The sequence below is a fragment of the Lontra canadensis genome, unplaced genomic scaffold (assembly GCF_010015895.1).
Source record: "Lontra canadensis isolate GAN:19392208 unplaced genomic scaffold, GSC_riverotter_1.0 scaffold115, whole genome shotgun sequence".
Taxonomy (NCBI): Eukaryota; Metazoa; Chordata; class Mammalia; order Carnivora; family Mustelidae; genus Lontra; species Lontra canadensis.
This window is the reverse complement of record NW_022631109.1, coordinates 3997067-4011851: the sequence shown is the minus strand read 5'-3', so window position 1 is coordinate 4011851 and position 14785 is coordinate 3997067. Positions and strand designations below refer to the sequence as shown.

Here is a 14785-nt window from a genome sequence, read left to right as displayed (position 1 = left end):
ACTTAGACTGGCACACTGGGCCAACCTACTCAGCGAATTACCAGTGCTTAGTTCTTCTTGTTTTTCTTCATATAGCGAGCCCGCGTGGACTTGCCAAAATTCATGGTCATTTTAAAATACAGCCAGGTAGGCAGGACTGAAATTACGGAGTCCTAGGGAGAGAAATGGGGAGATATGTCACGACAGCCTACAATTTGGGCTAAATGAGAGCATCTGATCTGATATTTTACTCTATTGTTTTGTTGGTCAATTTTAAAGTTCTTGGGTGTTTAAAATAAAACATAGATGCCTCATTAGTAAGTCTAGACAATGTATAGATGCTACCACACCACATGCTATTTTGTGACCCAGCAGGAAAGAAAACTCCAAACCAAAGGGCTGATTGGAGACTTGCAAGGCCACATACCATAAGAGAATGGACCGGGTATCCGGTGGTTCGGGACTGCAAACCCACTGTTTTCAGTGCAGACTTCACATACGTCTCCGCAGATGGTTTATCCAGAGTTGGCTTTCGGATTTTCGACAGCTTTGTAGCTACGTAGTACGGCAGAACACTCTAGAAGGGCAACACGCCATCCGCCCCACCACAAGAACAAAAACAAAAAACATGCTCTTGATTAGTTAGACCACAAACTGAGAATTGCTTGATTGCTCTTAGTGGCAGAAACATAGAAACATTTTGGTGAGATCTAAAGTCAGCTTGAGAGAGTACATGACGGCATAAAATCAACTATAATATGGCAGTCTATCAACGAAACAATTTGAGACTGAGAGAGTATTAAAAATAAGCAGAAACAGACCTTTTTGTACCTTTTAAAAAGAAGGCACTTAAACCTGGAGAGTGGTGGTTCTGGAAAGGACACTCTTTCCACTCTCGACTAAACTGAATATTGTTACAAAACCACCACGAAGGTTTTTGACATTTTATCCTCCCAAAGAGATAATGCTCATTTTCCTTCTAATTTGTGGTTCATTAAGATAGTTCTATCAGCTTTGGGGCCTCTAAAAAATAAGCATTTCCCCTCTCAGAATTTAGCTACGACTCTTCCTTTCCTAGTTTCTTACCACTGTGTCTGAGTCTTATAAACTTTGCTGCTGATAGGATAGGATCTTCCCCCAGCACACCTTTTTTTTTTTTTTTTCCTTTCTTCGTTGTGGAGGGAGACCCTAAAACCACATGGAAACAGCCTGGGTAACCGGGAGACCCCTGAGGGGAGGGCGTGGGAGGACAGATTTGAACATGACCTGTCAGAAGGACTTAACTAGCGTCAAGTTCTTTATTGCTCAGGCTTGACACATTTGGATAGGATTCAACATAGAACATGAGGAGACCCTACTACAACGGGTCCTGACTCACGACACAAGAGGTTCCTTCTGCAGTTTGAAGTAAGTTGGGCTATCATTCATCAAAGAGTGAATGTATTCTGTTTCCCACGTGTGCATGAGAGGAAAGGGTATTGAGGACAGTGATGTTTCTGTTAAAGAAGAGGATCTAAAACCTGGTGGTCAAAATAAAAAACTTCACTAGAGGTAGAAATAAAATTGAGATATGTTCCAGACGAGGTGTTTCCTTCCTGCTGAGAGCTGGAAGGAATGTTCCCATGTCTCTTTGGGGTTTTTGCTTTTTGGTTTTTGAATTTTTCCCACTCCAAGTATGAGTCAAGGAATATAATCCACCCTCATTAACATGGGAGCTGAAAGTCCAGCCTGCTTGGTAAGAACCAAGGGCCCAAGGGCCTAAACACAGTCCTTCTCCATCTTTCTATTATGTGCTGGCAGCCACAAACCCGCACTAAGTTAATTAATGTCCCCCAAGTACCTCAATACCTGGGCCACCTGTGATTAGGTAACTCTTGGTTTTTGAGAATTTACCCCTATCCATGCAACCCCCCACTTACTGAGCAAAAATACTTTGTCAAAAAGGTCTTTAATTTTAAAGCCATGTGGCCAGGATACAGTATGACATGAAGAGTTCACTGAGACTCTAACAATGGGTGAAGAAAGAAAACCGTTTGCCAAGCTGAGGGGCAAACAAAACAAAGGAAAGCATATGCCTATGCACCATCTGGAATAATGAAGGAACACAAGCAAGCCGTGTCACATCTCTGTCTCAGGTTTCCTGGTTATAAGAAAAGTGAAGATTTAAAACCCCATTTCCATCTATGGATCACGAGCCACTGAGGGTTCTGTAAAGTTCTGAGTGTCTCAGGATGAAGATGGTCTGATAATTATACCTTCCAATTACATCTTGATATGATCACCCTCCCTCTCTCTGTAGATACATGGCATAAGTTGGACTATTAGCCTCCTGCAGAAGAATTAAGTGGCACTGCCCAGATGAACCACTTGATGGTGCCATAAGTTCACTCACCATTCAGCTAAGCCATCCAGAGAGCCTGGGGAACCTCCTAGCTCCGGAGGTGGAGGCAAGAGACACATGCCTAGGAATCCCAAGTCTAGCTATGTTTTTCCAATGAAGAAACTTAAATTCTGTTCTGGAAAGGTTTTTTATTTCCGCCAATGGCTTAAAATCAAGGCAGTTAATGTGGTCTAGCAGAGAATGCAAAGGATTCAAAGATGAAATACTTTAGAGCAAAGTCTTAAATAAAGTGGAGGACTTTGCTAGGTAAACAAACAAAGGAAGAACATTTTGGGTAATGAGAACAGTTGGGAGCATAGAAAAGGAGAGAGAGCACAAGGTCCTCGGGCAACTGCAAAGCTGTTCAGTATGGTTCAGGTGTCAGAAATGCGTGGAGCACGGGGCACCTGGGTGGCTCAGTGGGTTAAGCATCTGCCTTCGGTTCAGGTCATGATCACAGAGTCCTGGGATCAAGCCCCGCTTCCTCTCTCTCTCTGCCTGCCTCTCTGCCTACTTGTGATCTCTGTCAAATAAATAAATAAAATCTTAAAAAGAAAAAAAAAGAAATGCGGAATGGAACAGAAAACTAAACCCAATCACTGGACAGTAGTGATTTCTAGAGTATCAGCTCTATGCAGCCATGGTCTTATTCACCATCATATGGCCAATGCTCAGAGCTGTCCCTAGCACACAGGAGGGACGCACAGATCTGCTGCGTGACTTGGGTAACACAACTCCTCAGTGTGCACGGCACTGCAGAATTGCTTCGGGGCCCCCTTCCACTGCTGCGGTCTGGAAAATTAATGACACCAGGAAGTTCACAATATAATATGGTGTAAAATTTTAGATATTATTCTAAAGCTTAAGCAAGATCACCTATCGAAACTAAGACAAACTTACAGGTCTAGCTACTTGCCAAGAATTTAAAAAGGAATAATTTAAGGTATGTGTCAAAGTAAAGAAATACCCCCAAGTGTCATCTAGGTACATCCTTAAAGAAGTCACCAAAAACACAGTAAACAATAACTAAATTAATCCATTTTCCTCCCTACTCATGGTAATATTACAGTGAACAGCTTGGGAATATAGTCGCCCTTCTACAGGAAGTATTTTGGGCAGAACAAATTGTACAAGTTGCTTAAGCTCAAAACTTTGCCATTATAAAGATTCCCACCTGGAAACAACCTGGACTTTCACAACCACAGGTGCAGGCAAGTGCCCTGGTCTTCCAGTTTGGAATCCCAACGTGAAAATAATTAGGCCAGAAAGCAAAGCTGTTGTTTTGTCCTTATTCAGCTTGCTTTTTTAATTTTATTTTTTTTTTAAATATTTTATTTATTTGAGAGAGAGTGAGCACTTAGGCAGAGGGAGCTGCAGAGGGAGAGGGAGAAGGAGAAGCAGGCTCCCCGCCAAGCAGGGAGCCTGATTGGCGGTTGGGCAGAGGTGGGGGGTTTGCCGGGGGAGCCTTGATCCCAGGACCCTGGGATCACTACATGAGCTGCAGGCAGACATCTAACCGACTGAGCCACCAGGCGCACCCCAGTGTGTTTTTTTAAACAACAATCCCTGGAAATAACGTGCATCTTTTTTTCCTCCTCTACTGGAATAGCTTGCTTAGGTAATCTGGTCCTTACAAAATAATTTAGGGGCCTGACTCAGAGTAGGAAGGCTACTTAACGTAGCATCATGGTATACTGGAAAGATGGACACCACGGGGCACCTGGGTGGCTCAGTGGGTTAAAGCCTCTGCCTTCGGCTCAGGTCATGATCCCAGAGTCCTGGGATTGAGCCCCGCATCGCATCGGGCTCTCTGCTCACCAGGGAGCCTGCTTCCCCCTCCCCCCGCCTGCCTCTCTGCTTACTTGTGATTTCTATCTATCAAATGAATAAATAAAATCTTAAAAAAAAAAAAGATGGACACGAAATACTGCGTGGCAGGCATTCAAGAATCAGATACTGAACGTCGTAACTTCAGGTGGTAAAGCATCTCTCATGTTGTCACCTGTACTAAACATGCCTTCTTGAATTTAAAAATGACCTGAGTTGTTCTGTTCAACAACTCACAACTGGGCTTTGGAAAACGTGGATCCAAAGGACACCAGACTCCAGGCCATTTGCACAATACAGAATTCTGGACACGATGTCTGATCTGCCTTTTGTGAGCATCACGTTCACCAGTGTGACCAGCACACATTCTTCAGGCAGAGGCTGTGGCTCTGCGGAGGCATCATTTAGAGAACCTCTCCTTGTGTCTGTTCATCTTCCATCTCAGGATCTGAGATCCTCCAGAAGACCCGTAACTATGTACACAGAATGCAGTTTGGGGAGCTGGTGTTGCTTTACTTGCAGGCCATGAAATGAGCATTTCCACAAAAGGGCTCTGGCTTATCTCATCACTCTGATGGGGAGAGATCCCTGATTACATGGCATTGAGCAAAGGCCCCACAGTAACATTACATATAAACCTTAACACCTAAGCCCCAAATGAAGGAGTTAAAATGTACTATGTTCTGTACAAAGAAAATCCTTGATAAAGACTGGCTGGGTGGTAATCTCACAAATGACCTACCTCCAAATACGTGGAATTTATTTGTTAACATTCACATAACAAAAGGAAAAACTGTGTAAAGCATGAAAAAACATTTACTTAACAACGAACATTTCCTGAGCACCTACTAGGACACTGTTGTCAGCAGTGGACTACATTTGTGAACAAAAGCAAAGTCCCTAGTCTTATACAGCTTAAATCTGGGGCGGGGGAGGGGCACAAAGACTATAAACAAGTAGTAAAAAATGATACTACATTGGGAGGTGATGATAAAAAGGAAAAAAAAAATAAGGACAGAGTAAGGACAGAGGTGACAGACGCTGTTCCTGCAGGTGACCAAGAAAGGCCTCTCTGATGTGGTAATATATAAGCAAAGATTTCAGTGAGGGGAGAGAGCTAGCAAAAAGTCTATCTTGGTAAAGATCCTTTTCAATGAAAGAACGGAACTGCAAAGGTCCTGAGGCAGACGTGCATTTGAAATGTTTGAGGAACTGCAAGGAGGCCAGAAAAATAGCAGGGGATGAGAAAATGTGGGATGTTTGACATCAGAACATAGTAGGTCATAAGAACTCATGATTTTACTCTGAAAGAAATTAAAGGGCACAGGAGAATTTTTGAGAAGAAAAGTGAAATGACCTGGATTTAGCTTTAAAGAGATCACTCCGAGTGTTGGGAGCAGACTGTGGGGACTATAGGCAAGGATGGGAGGAGGGGAGGCTGGGTAGGAAGGTACTGCAAAATATTCAGAGCACACAATCACGATGGCTTAAATTAGTGGTAGCAGTGGTGGTCCCAGGAAGTGGTCAGATAGTGGATTATGTTTAAAGGATACTGAAGTCAACAGGATTTCCCAATGCACTGAATTTGGGGTATGAGAGAAAGAGGTAGTAGGATATGAGGTGGGGGAATGTCAGTTTTGAAATCAGGCGGACTTGACCACTTACTAGTTGTCTGATCTTGACCAAAATACTAAGCTTTAAGTTTTTTACTCTGCAGTTGGGGAATATAGCATCCTTCTTCTACAATTATGAGGATTAAATAAAATAATTTCAGTGAAAGTGTGTGGGGTTTGAACTCTGGTATTTTCTAAGGTTTATAATGTTTATATTTTCCAGAATAAATTTAGAAAGAAAAACTTGGCTGAATTTTTATATCTTGTAAAAAGGGGAAGAATGCTGTATTTATAGAGTGGCTCCTGAGGTAACCACCTGTTAGTTCTTCCTGGACTTACTCCAACACCTTATAATTATTACCTCTTAAGGTTTTATTTCTTGTGATGCACCATTGTTGTAAAGAACCAAGCAAAGTGGATGTTATCAATGACAAACATGGAGATTCACGTGGCTGGAAGGGATCAGAGTCCGATGACCTCCAACGGGACTAAAGTTACAATTCTTAAGCCAGTTCTCAAAGTTGGTGCAGTTATGGTGCAGATACGATTATTTCTTGGGAGAATTATATTGCTTTATAGTTCTACTTAGATTCCATCTGCACTAGCAGAGAAAGACACAGTCCATTGCCTTCTTTTATTGGCTTTGGCAATTAACAAGAAGAATGGATGAAGAATTTGGTTTTCAATCCTGATAGTCGCTTCTCAGTATTTAGCTTCCTAGGTCTTTGAAGCCCCAAAGATCTCCATGATTATTCAAAGCTATAAAATATTTAATAAAATATAAAAGAGAACTATCTTCTTTCATTAAAAAAAATTGAATTTTGTTTTTCCCTCATCTCAATGTGTCCTATTTATTTTCTAAATTTATTCTGATTAAAAACTACATTTAGATGAATTAACGAAACCACCAACTCTCATCACCCAAGAGGACCAAAGCACTGGAAGGTGGTAACTTAAGAGAAGGGGGCCCAGTGAATGTCCCCATTACAGTAAGTTCACATCTAAACGGAGTATTCTTCTGCAATCTCATGATAAAAATGAGAAAAACCATTTCATTTTCAGGCCAGGTGAAACTACAACCACCTTCTCTGGGTTTCGTGGTCTCGACCTGTGTCCTCGTCTGTCCTCTGGTAAAGAGTCAGACAAACTAAACCCTAAAGGATGGTTTCAGTTAGCAAATGATCTCCTTGTTGATAGCATTTCCAGAGACTTGGTTTCCCAGCTCCAAGGAAGAAAACTATATGGTGCAGAGAAACACCCCCATGAGAAACAGAAAGAACACAGACTTTGGAGTTATTCAAACCCAGGTTACAAATCCAGAGATGGGCAAGTTCCCCACACTTCCCCACATTCGTGAACACATCCCCCTCCTCTAATTTCTCCATAGCGCTCTCACTGGATACTGTCATGAATGAGAATTCATGTATCTGTTTACCTGTTTACTGTTTGTCTCCCAATTAAAGATAAGTTTCTACCACAACCATCTCTCTCCGTCTTTTTGCCATTGTATCCCCAGGTACAGACTACCAGGTACCCTCTAAATTTGTCTACATCGAAGAAATGCGGCTCATGATTTAACCTCTAGTTTTGGACTTACTATCTTTCTAATGTGTTTAAATACCTGTCTTTTCTTTCTTTGTGTGCCTTGAGGACAAGGATGGTGTCTTGTTCACTTCGTTACCTCCTTGCCTGCCCAAGGACCTGGCAAGTAGCAGGCATTTGTGGTCTGACACACTAGACGGACCTTACACAAGTGACGCAACTCCTATTGTTTCTTTGTTTCCTAGCTGTAAAATGGTACTAGGTTGAGGTCTAGCTCAAGGAACATAACAAAATAGTGGAAAACATGGAGCATACTGTACATATTCAATAAATGTAAGTTTCTTTCCTCTCTTCTTCACATTTGGATATCAATTCCATTTCTGGCGTTCTTACATCTGCCCCATCATTTGTCCCCACTTGCCAAAAGGGGAGACTAGGGCTCAAAGTAAGGAAGCGGCTTTCTTTAGGTCAGATGACCACCGACTGGTGATATTAGAAGTAAAACCTTGGTTTGCTGACCCAAGCCCAGTGTCCCTTCCTCACTGCCCACAAGCATACCAGTGATAAATGCGGTCTGCATAAAACCATGGTCTGGGTTAAGGAAGCCAAGACTTCTTAGACGGAAATGACCAACTACCCACTCATGAAGCAGGGCTTCATGAATTCTTTATCATCAAAAACCTCTTCCTAAGGCAGGTTGGTGAGGAATCATCACAGGATGCGAAACCTAGGGAACACTAAACTGACAGGGAGACAGGATATCTGCCTGGTCTCAAAGTGCCTTCCCACAGACTGCTTAGCAGTGCAAGGGGAAAACACAGTAACTCTACAGCAGAGAAACTGGGGAGAACCTTGAGTGAAGCAACCAAATCAACAGCAGCAACGAAGGGCCGAGGGCTATTGTGTGTCTCCGGATGTGATGCCCCGATAAAGACATAAAACCACGCGTGCCATTTTGGCCAGGAAAGCATAACGTGATGTTAACTACGAGGAAGCATCAGATAAACCGCAAATAAGCAGTGTTCAATCAAAAGGAGCAGGACGTGTACTCTGCTCTTTAAAAATGTCAATGTCATAAAAACAATAAAAAGCTGTGGATTTATTCCAGATTAAAGTAAACTAAAGGGACGGGACAACTATGGAGTATCCGATCCTAGGCTGAATTCTTAACTGGAGGATAAAAAATGCCATAAGGAATATTACGGAGTCAAAAACTAGAACACAGATGGTAAATTAGATAAACATATGATGTCAATGTTAACTCTGAAGTTGATAAGTGTGTGTGTGGTTATATAAGAGAATATCCTTATTCTTCAGCAGTGCACACCGAGGTATTTAGAGGTAAAGAACCATGATGTATGCAACTTACCTTTCAGTAATAAAGCAAATGGAGTAAGTTACGTAACATTAAGTGAATCTGGGTAGAGGGGTCTAGAATGTTCTTTGTATTATTCTTATTCTTACAGCTTTTCTATAGATTTGAAATTATTTCCAAATAAGACATTTTTAAAAAACAAGGCAGCTTGTGAAGGTTTCACAGAGTAAGAGTTCAAGAAGTATGATTCAGGAAATTGGCATAGTCTTAGCTCCTTATACATTCATTCATGGCTAGTTGGTACCTGGCCTACAGAAGGAGCCAGGACGGGGGCCACCCACTAGCCAATCGGATCACTTATGATTTTGCCCTTTGAAAGTGTTAAGCATAATTCTGACTAGGCTGACTAATTATAAGGCAGTAATGAGAACAGAGAGTCCTCACCAACATACCAAAAGCATACTTTTGATAAGGCTTACTCAAGAAAGAACTTCTTACTCTCAATTCAAACATAATGGACAGAATTTATCAGGTCCAAAATTCACCTTTTTTTCATTTGCTGTCTCCACTGTTCATTTGCATTTCCACAAAATGCTTATTTCATGGCAAATCTGAATCCATGAAGGAAAATTTAAATATCCTCACAAAATTATGGGAAAGAAGTTGAGGGAAAGATGGAAAAGGAAAGCGAAGGAAAAATATTAAGAAGGAATTAATATAAAACAACCTAAATTCAAAAAAACATACTCTTTCTCTCCCCAAAGAGCAATCTGATATACCTTCACATGGAGGGAGACCTAAAAATGATAGCTTTCCTTCCAAGGATTAGAAGAAACTGAAATGTGGCAACACAGCATTAGCCTGGAAGCCCTCTAGATACAGAGGTTGAAAATTCAAGACTGGAGGCCTATGGGAGCAGGAGAAGCAACTCAAAGGGCCTTTAAAATGAATGTCTGTGTACCGCCAAGCACGGCCATGCATAACCAGAGTCTTCCCTGATACCAAGCAATAGGCAGGTCCCTGGTGTGCCCCAAATTACATGTGCCACTAGCAACCGCAGACACAAACAAGATTAAAAAAAAATCCAGATCTCAAGGATATATTGAGTGGGGGAAGGCAGAGGAGCCAGAGAGTATCAGGCCGAGGTCCGCAAGCAGAATGAGGAGAGCAGAAGGAAAGAGATATCATGTAGCTGAGATTCGGTTTCCCAAGGCAGGTGAAGTGTGGCCTGAGCCTTGAAAGATGGACAGGGGTCATCGGCTCTGGAGTGAACGGGGAGACGGGGAGTGGGGAGAAGAGGAGAAAGGCGTGCCAGCAGAGGAGCTAGTCCGCCGAGAGCAGAGTATGTGTCGGACACCACAGGCCCACTCTGGCCGGACGCAGGGAGGGATGATGAGTGGCAAGAGAGGCGATGGCCTTATGGAGTCAGAATTCAATCTCAAACCCCGCAGGCAGCCGCTAGAGGACTAGGCAGGAAAGCAACATTACCTGACTTGGATTCTAGCAAGACCATCCGGGAAACATTATGTGGGGTGGAGTAGGAAAAAAAAATTGCCAGTAAATAACTCCTGGTCCAAAAAACAGGCAGACATAAACCACCACCAAAGAAAAACCAATAATTTTTAACTTTGAGCTTTATTTGGACGAGCTATTTCTGTCCCTTTGGTCAGAACCAGTATGACATTCTATTCTACTTCAGCATTCTGGTACGTTCACACAGAAACGACAGCTGTACTTTCCTTCCCAAACATGTGAGCTTTTATTTCTTTTTTGCCAAATTCACGCTACATTTAAACCTCAAATGAATGCATTCTGAAGGAAGACAATGATCAATGAAATGACATAATTGAGAATCCATTATTGGGGAAAAACAAGTTTATCAAAGTTACACATTTCAAAAAACAAACTGCTACTGTTTTTGGAGTAGCTTCTAATGACGCCAGGCTAATAGGCAGAGAATATGGAGAAAAGATCTTTGAGGGAAACAAGCTGTGGGGACGAGGGAGGAGACGGTCTCATCTATTCAGAGAATTTCAGAAATTGCTCGTCTGCGCTCGCAGAGTGTAAAACTCCCTTTTGTCATTCAGCCACTGGCAGTTTCTGGCCATGCTGCCTCAAGGTCACCCGCTGATGGATCGGTGAGATCCTACTGAGTCTCAGCAGGTATTTAAAAATTATGAAATTAATAACTTGATTACAACAGATTCCTCAGAATGAGGAAATGGCACGACACTGTGTGGCACGTGATACCCTACATTCCATGTGTGCTTTACCAGCTCCTTGTCACCGAAATACACCACGTTCCACACGGCAGACTTCAGCTACTAGCACTGAAATGACAGGGTCAGGGGAAGAAGGGGGAGTGTGGTAGTTCAGTGTAAAATTCAGGGTTCTCGAAAACCTGTCTTCCTGCCCGCCATGTATGCTGTGTATTAATGGGAGGCTGCAAATCAGAAGAACATCAAAGGGCTATGATACTTAAGGACCACAGGGGGGAGACCTCAGGAAGCAGACTCTAAGGTGGCCCTGGAAGATGAGGACACATTGACCCTACTCTTCCCTTACCTACCACACGCCATCTCACTGTGGGTGACTTAGCTGTGGTCTCCACCCATAGGATATAACGGCTTAGAAGCTAGATCCGGACAACACTTTGGGCCACCTTGACCGTCCAAAGATACAAGGGAGGAAATGGAACTGAGTCCGTAACTGCCTGGGCACAGATGGCTGAAATGTGTTCAACGCTGCCCTAAAGGCCTCAAGTTAGGAGCCCAGTGATTAAAAACAAAGGCTTTGGTGCCAAATGGCCTTGGATTTGAGGCTTGGTTCGACATGGGCAAGTGGCTTAACCTCTCTAACCCTGATTTCCATAAATTTATAGAAGATGATAATCTCACCACCTTATGAAGTCATTACGAGATAAAAATGAAATAAATGGATACATATAAAGTACTTAGCACTGTGCGTGAAAAGTAACCCTTCAAACATTAGCTATACGATGACTGATCATCTGGGGCTTCAGGGCACAAAAATCGAAATATGAGGCTCGCAATAATGAGAGCCATGATGAACAATGGGGTGTGTGGAGAAGTGGGAGCAGGTCGTGGGTGGGAGTAGGAAAGGGATGTGCATTGCAACTTCTCCTAAGATACTATTAAAAATGTGCCTAAGCAGGGAACCGCCGTGAGCCATTATTTCTTTGTGTTGAACAAGGAGAGCTGCTTTGAGACAGATAGTCATAAAACCCCCTACATTTGCTCCCTCTCATATTTGGTATTATACTTTCACAGCATTGTGTCTGTTAGCTACATAATAAAAGCAAAGGTCTCTACAAAGATTAAGTCAAAATAGATCAAAGGCCTAAATGTAAAAGCTAAAACCATAAAACTCTTGAAAGAAAACAGAGAGAGCTTCACAACATTCGATTAGGCAGTGATCTGCTGCATAGGACACCAAAAGCACAGGCAACAAAAGGAAAAACAGATAAACTGACTACATTCAAATTAAAAACTTCTGTGCATCCAAGGGCACAATCCACAGAATGAAAAGGCAACCCACAGAGCAGGAGAAAATATTTGCAAATCATATATTTGATAAAGGGTTAATATCCAGAATATATAAAGAACTCCTACAATTCAACAATAAAGAGCTAACGACCCAAGTTAAAAAGGGCAACGGATCTGAACCGACATTTCTCCAAAGAAGATACAAAATGACCAATAACCAGCTGAAAGGGCACTGAAAAGGTGTTTAGCATCACGAATGAGGGAGACGCAAATCAAAATCACAATGACAGGCCACCTCCTACCATTAGGACAGCTATTATTTAAAAACAAAAACACAACAAAATAATAAGTATTGGTAAGGATATGGAAAAGTTGGAATCCTGATATGTTGTGGGAATACAGAACAGGTAAGCTTCTAAAGAAAAAGTAAGGGAGTTCAAAGAAAAGATACACACACACACACACACACACACACACACACACACAGACACACACGTAAATAATTGCCACCTGATCCAGCAACTCCACTTCTGGGCACCTGTCCAAAAGAACTGAAAGCAGAGTCTCAAAAAGATAGGTGTACACCTCATGTTCATAGCAACACTATTCACAGCAGCCAAAAGGTGAAAGCAACCCAAATGTCCAACAGCAGATGAACGAAGAAACACAACATGGCGTATATATACAACAGAATTCCGTTCAGCCTTCAAGCAAAAGGGAAGCGCGACACAGCCAACAACATGGGCGAACCTTGAAGATGTTAAACGAAGTGCAATGAGCCAGCCGCAAAAGGACCAAGACTGGGGATTCCACCCACGTGAGGTCCCTCGAGTAGCCAGGTTCAGAGCCACAGAAAGTAGAATGGAGCGTTTCCAGGGCTGGGAGAGGGGGAAGTGAGGAGTTACTTTAATAGACACAGTGTTTCAGTTTGGGAAGATGAGAAAGTTCTGGAGAGGGATGGTGCTGATGGTAGCACAACAGTGTGAATGTACTTAATGCCACTGAACTCAATATTGAAAAGTGATTTAAGTGGTGTTTTCTGTTAGGTATTTTTACCACAATTAAAAAAAAAAAAAATGAAAACTCACTACCACCCCAGAGTCATAGCCTTGCTCTGGAAAGAGAGGGCTTTACGCAGCCCTCCGCCTGCCCCTGTGATGTTTACCCTGTGGCTTTGGGAATGGAGTCACAGCACACCTTTCACACCTGGCAGCTAAGAGATACTGACAGTCCCAATTTTCTCAAAATAAAGCTGTTAAGAAATAAAACCGTGCACTTAGTCCTACTTTAAGTATCCTTACTTCAGAATTCTAGGGGATAATTTTTTTAAATCTAGACTTAAGTGCATAAAAGAAAAAGAAATCATGTCTTTAATGGTGTGCTAACGTCACACTCACTTCTTTAGGAATGTGATTTTCTTTCGTTGCCAAGACGGCAACAGTTGCTGTGGAAACCACACAAAAACAGGGATAGGCAACTGAGACAAACCCCACTCACCTGCACAAAGATGCCCTTGCTCTTATATTCCTCATGGAGGCACTGAGAGAAGAAATCCACAAAAGCCTGGGATGGGGTGGGAGTGAGAAGGAAACACATACATTACATCAATCGGCCTGATCAGTAGTCATGGCAACACAAATAACAAACTAACCATTTAACACTGAGTTCCTAATCATTCTTCTTATTTCCAATGCAGAAGAGACCTTAAAAAAAAAAACAACAAACCCCCAAACCTCAAGTTGTTTTTATCTGCCACTAAATTAAGTATTCTCTTACCAAATATAATCTCCAGATCAAATCTTGACTTAACCAGCCAAGGGTCTTATCTCTCCTTTTTTTCAGAAAACTACTTTCCAAGAAGAAATGTTTTATTATATAACAAAGGCTCCGGTTCCTCCTCCCCACTTGCCATTCGAACGGAAACACAATATGAATTCTGTTCAACTCTCCTCTATAGGGATTTTGTTGTCAATAAAGAAAAGAGCAAGCATCCTCTTGGTCCTTGGGGATGGAAAGATCCAAGAAGTATAGGGATGAATGTGACAGCCCATCTTCTTCTGATAGTATACTTTTAAATCTATTTGTAAAATATAATGTCCCATTTTTCAAATATGGACTCCACCTCAGGCTTAAAATAATGTATCAGTAATGACTCTGCTGGGCTCCCAATTAATCATAGTCTTATGCCCACAGAGCAGAACAGGGTGAGAAGCTTGGGTCCAAAAATCACTTCAAGAAACATGGTGTTCATCTTAGACCCACCTTCTGTATATTTCAGAGATACAGAAAGCAAGAAGATGGCAGGAGGGGAGTGGTGCCTTGCTTTTTCAAAACAGTAGTCACTGTTCACGTTTTTCCGGTGGATATGGAGCCAAGGGAAAAAGAAGGCAAACATTTTGCTCTTTTCCTTCTCTGACATATCGCAAGTTCTTACTATACTTTGCTCATTTTCCCCTAAAAGCTTGCTTAATTTCAGCATCTCAATGGTCACTTTCATTTCAGAGATGTGTCCTATGCCTCAGCAACGGGTAAGAAGGCACCGTGGACATGTAGGCAGCCGGAAATGGATTCTAAATAATTTTTCCTCCTAGGAATGTGAAGAGGTGAGTGGTGATATTGTATA

At 42.2% G+C, this 14785-nt stretch overlaps 1 protein-coding gene across 1 annotated transcript in view; it reads right to left on the bottom strand.

Moving 5' to 3' along the window:
- Window positions 1-14785, bottom strand: part of HSD17B12 (hydroxysteroid 17-beta dehydrogenase 12) — a 158283-nt gene continuing 143498 nt past the window's right edge. The window contains exons 9-11 of the mRNA XM_032840718.1: window positions 13660-13725; window positions 407-556; window positions 1-152 (exon numbers count right to left, since the gene is read on the bottom strand). Coding sequence (XP_032696609.1) covers window positions 48-152; window positions 407-556; window positions 13660-13725 — 321 coding nt within the window. The 3' untranslated portion in view covers window positions 1-47. The remainder of the gene's footprint in view (window positions 153-406; window positions 557-13659; window positions 13726-14785) is intronic.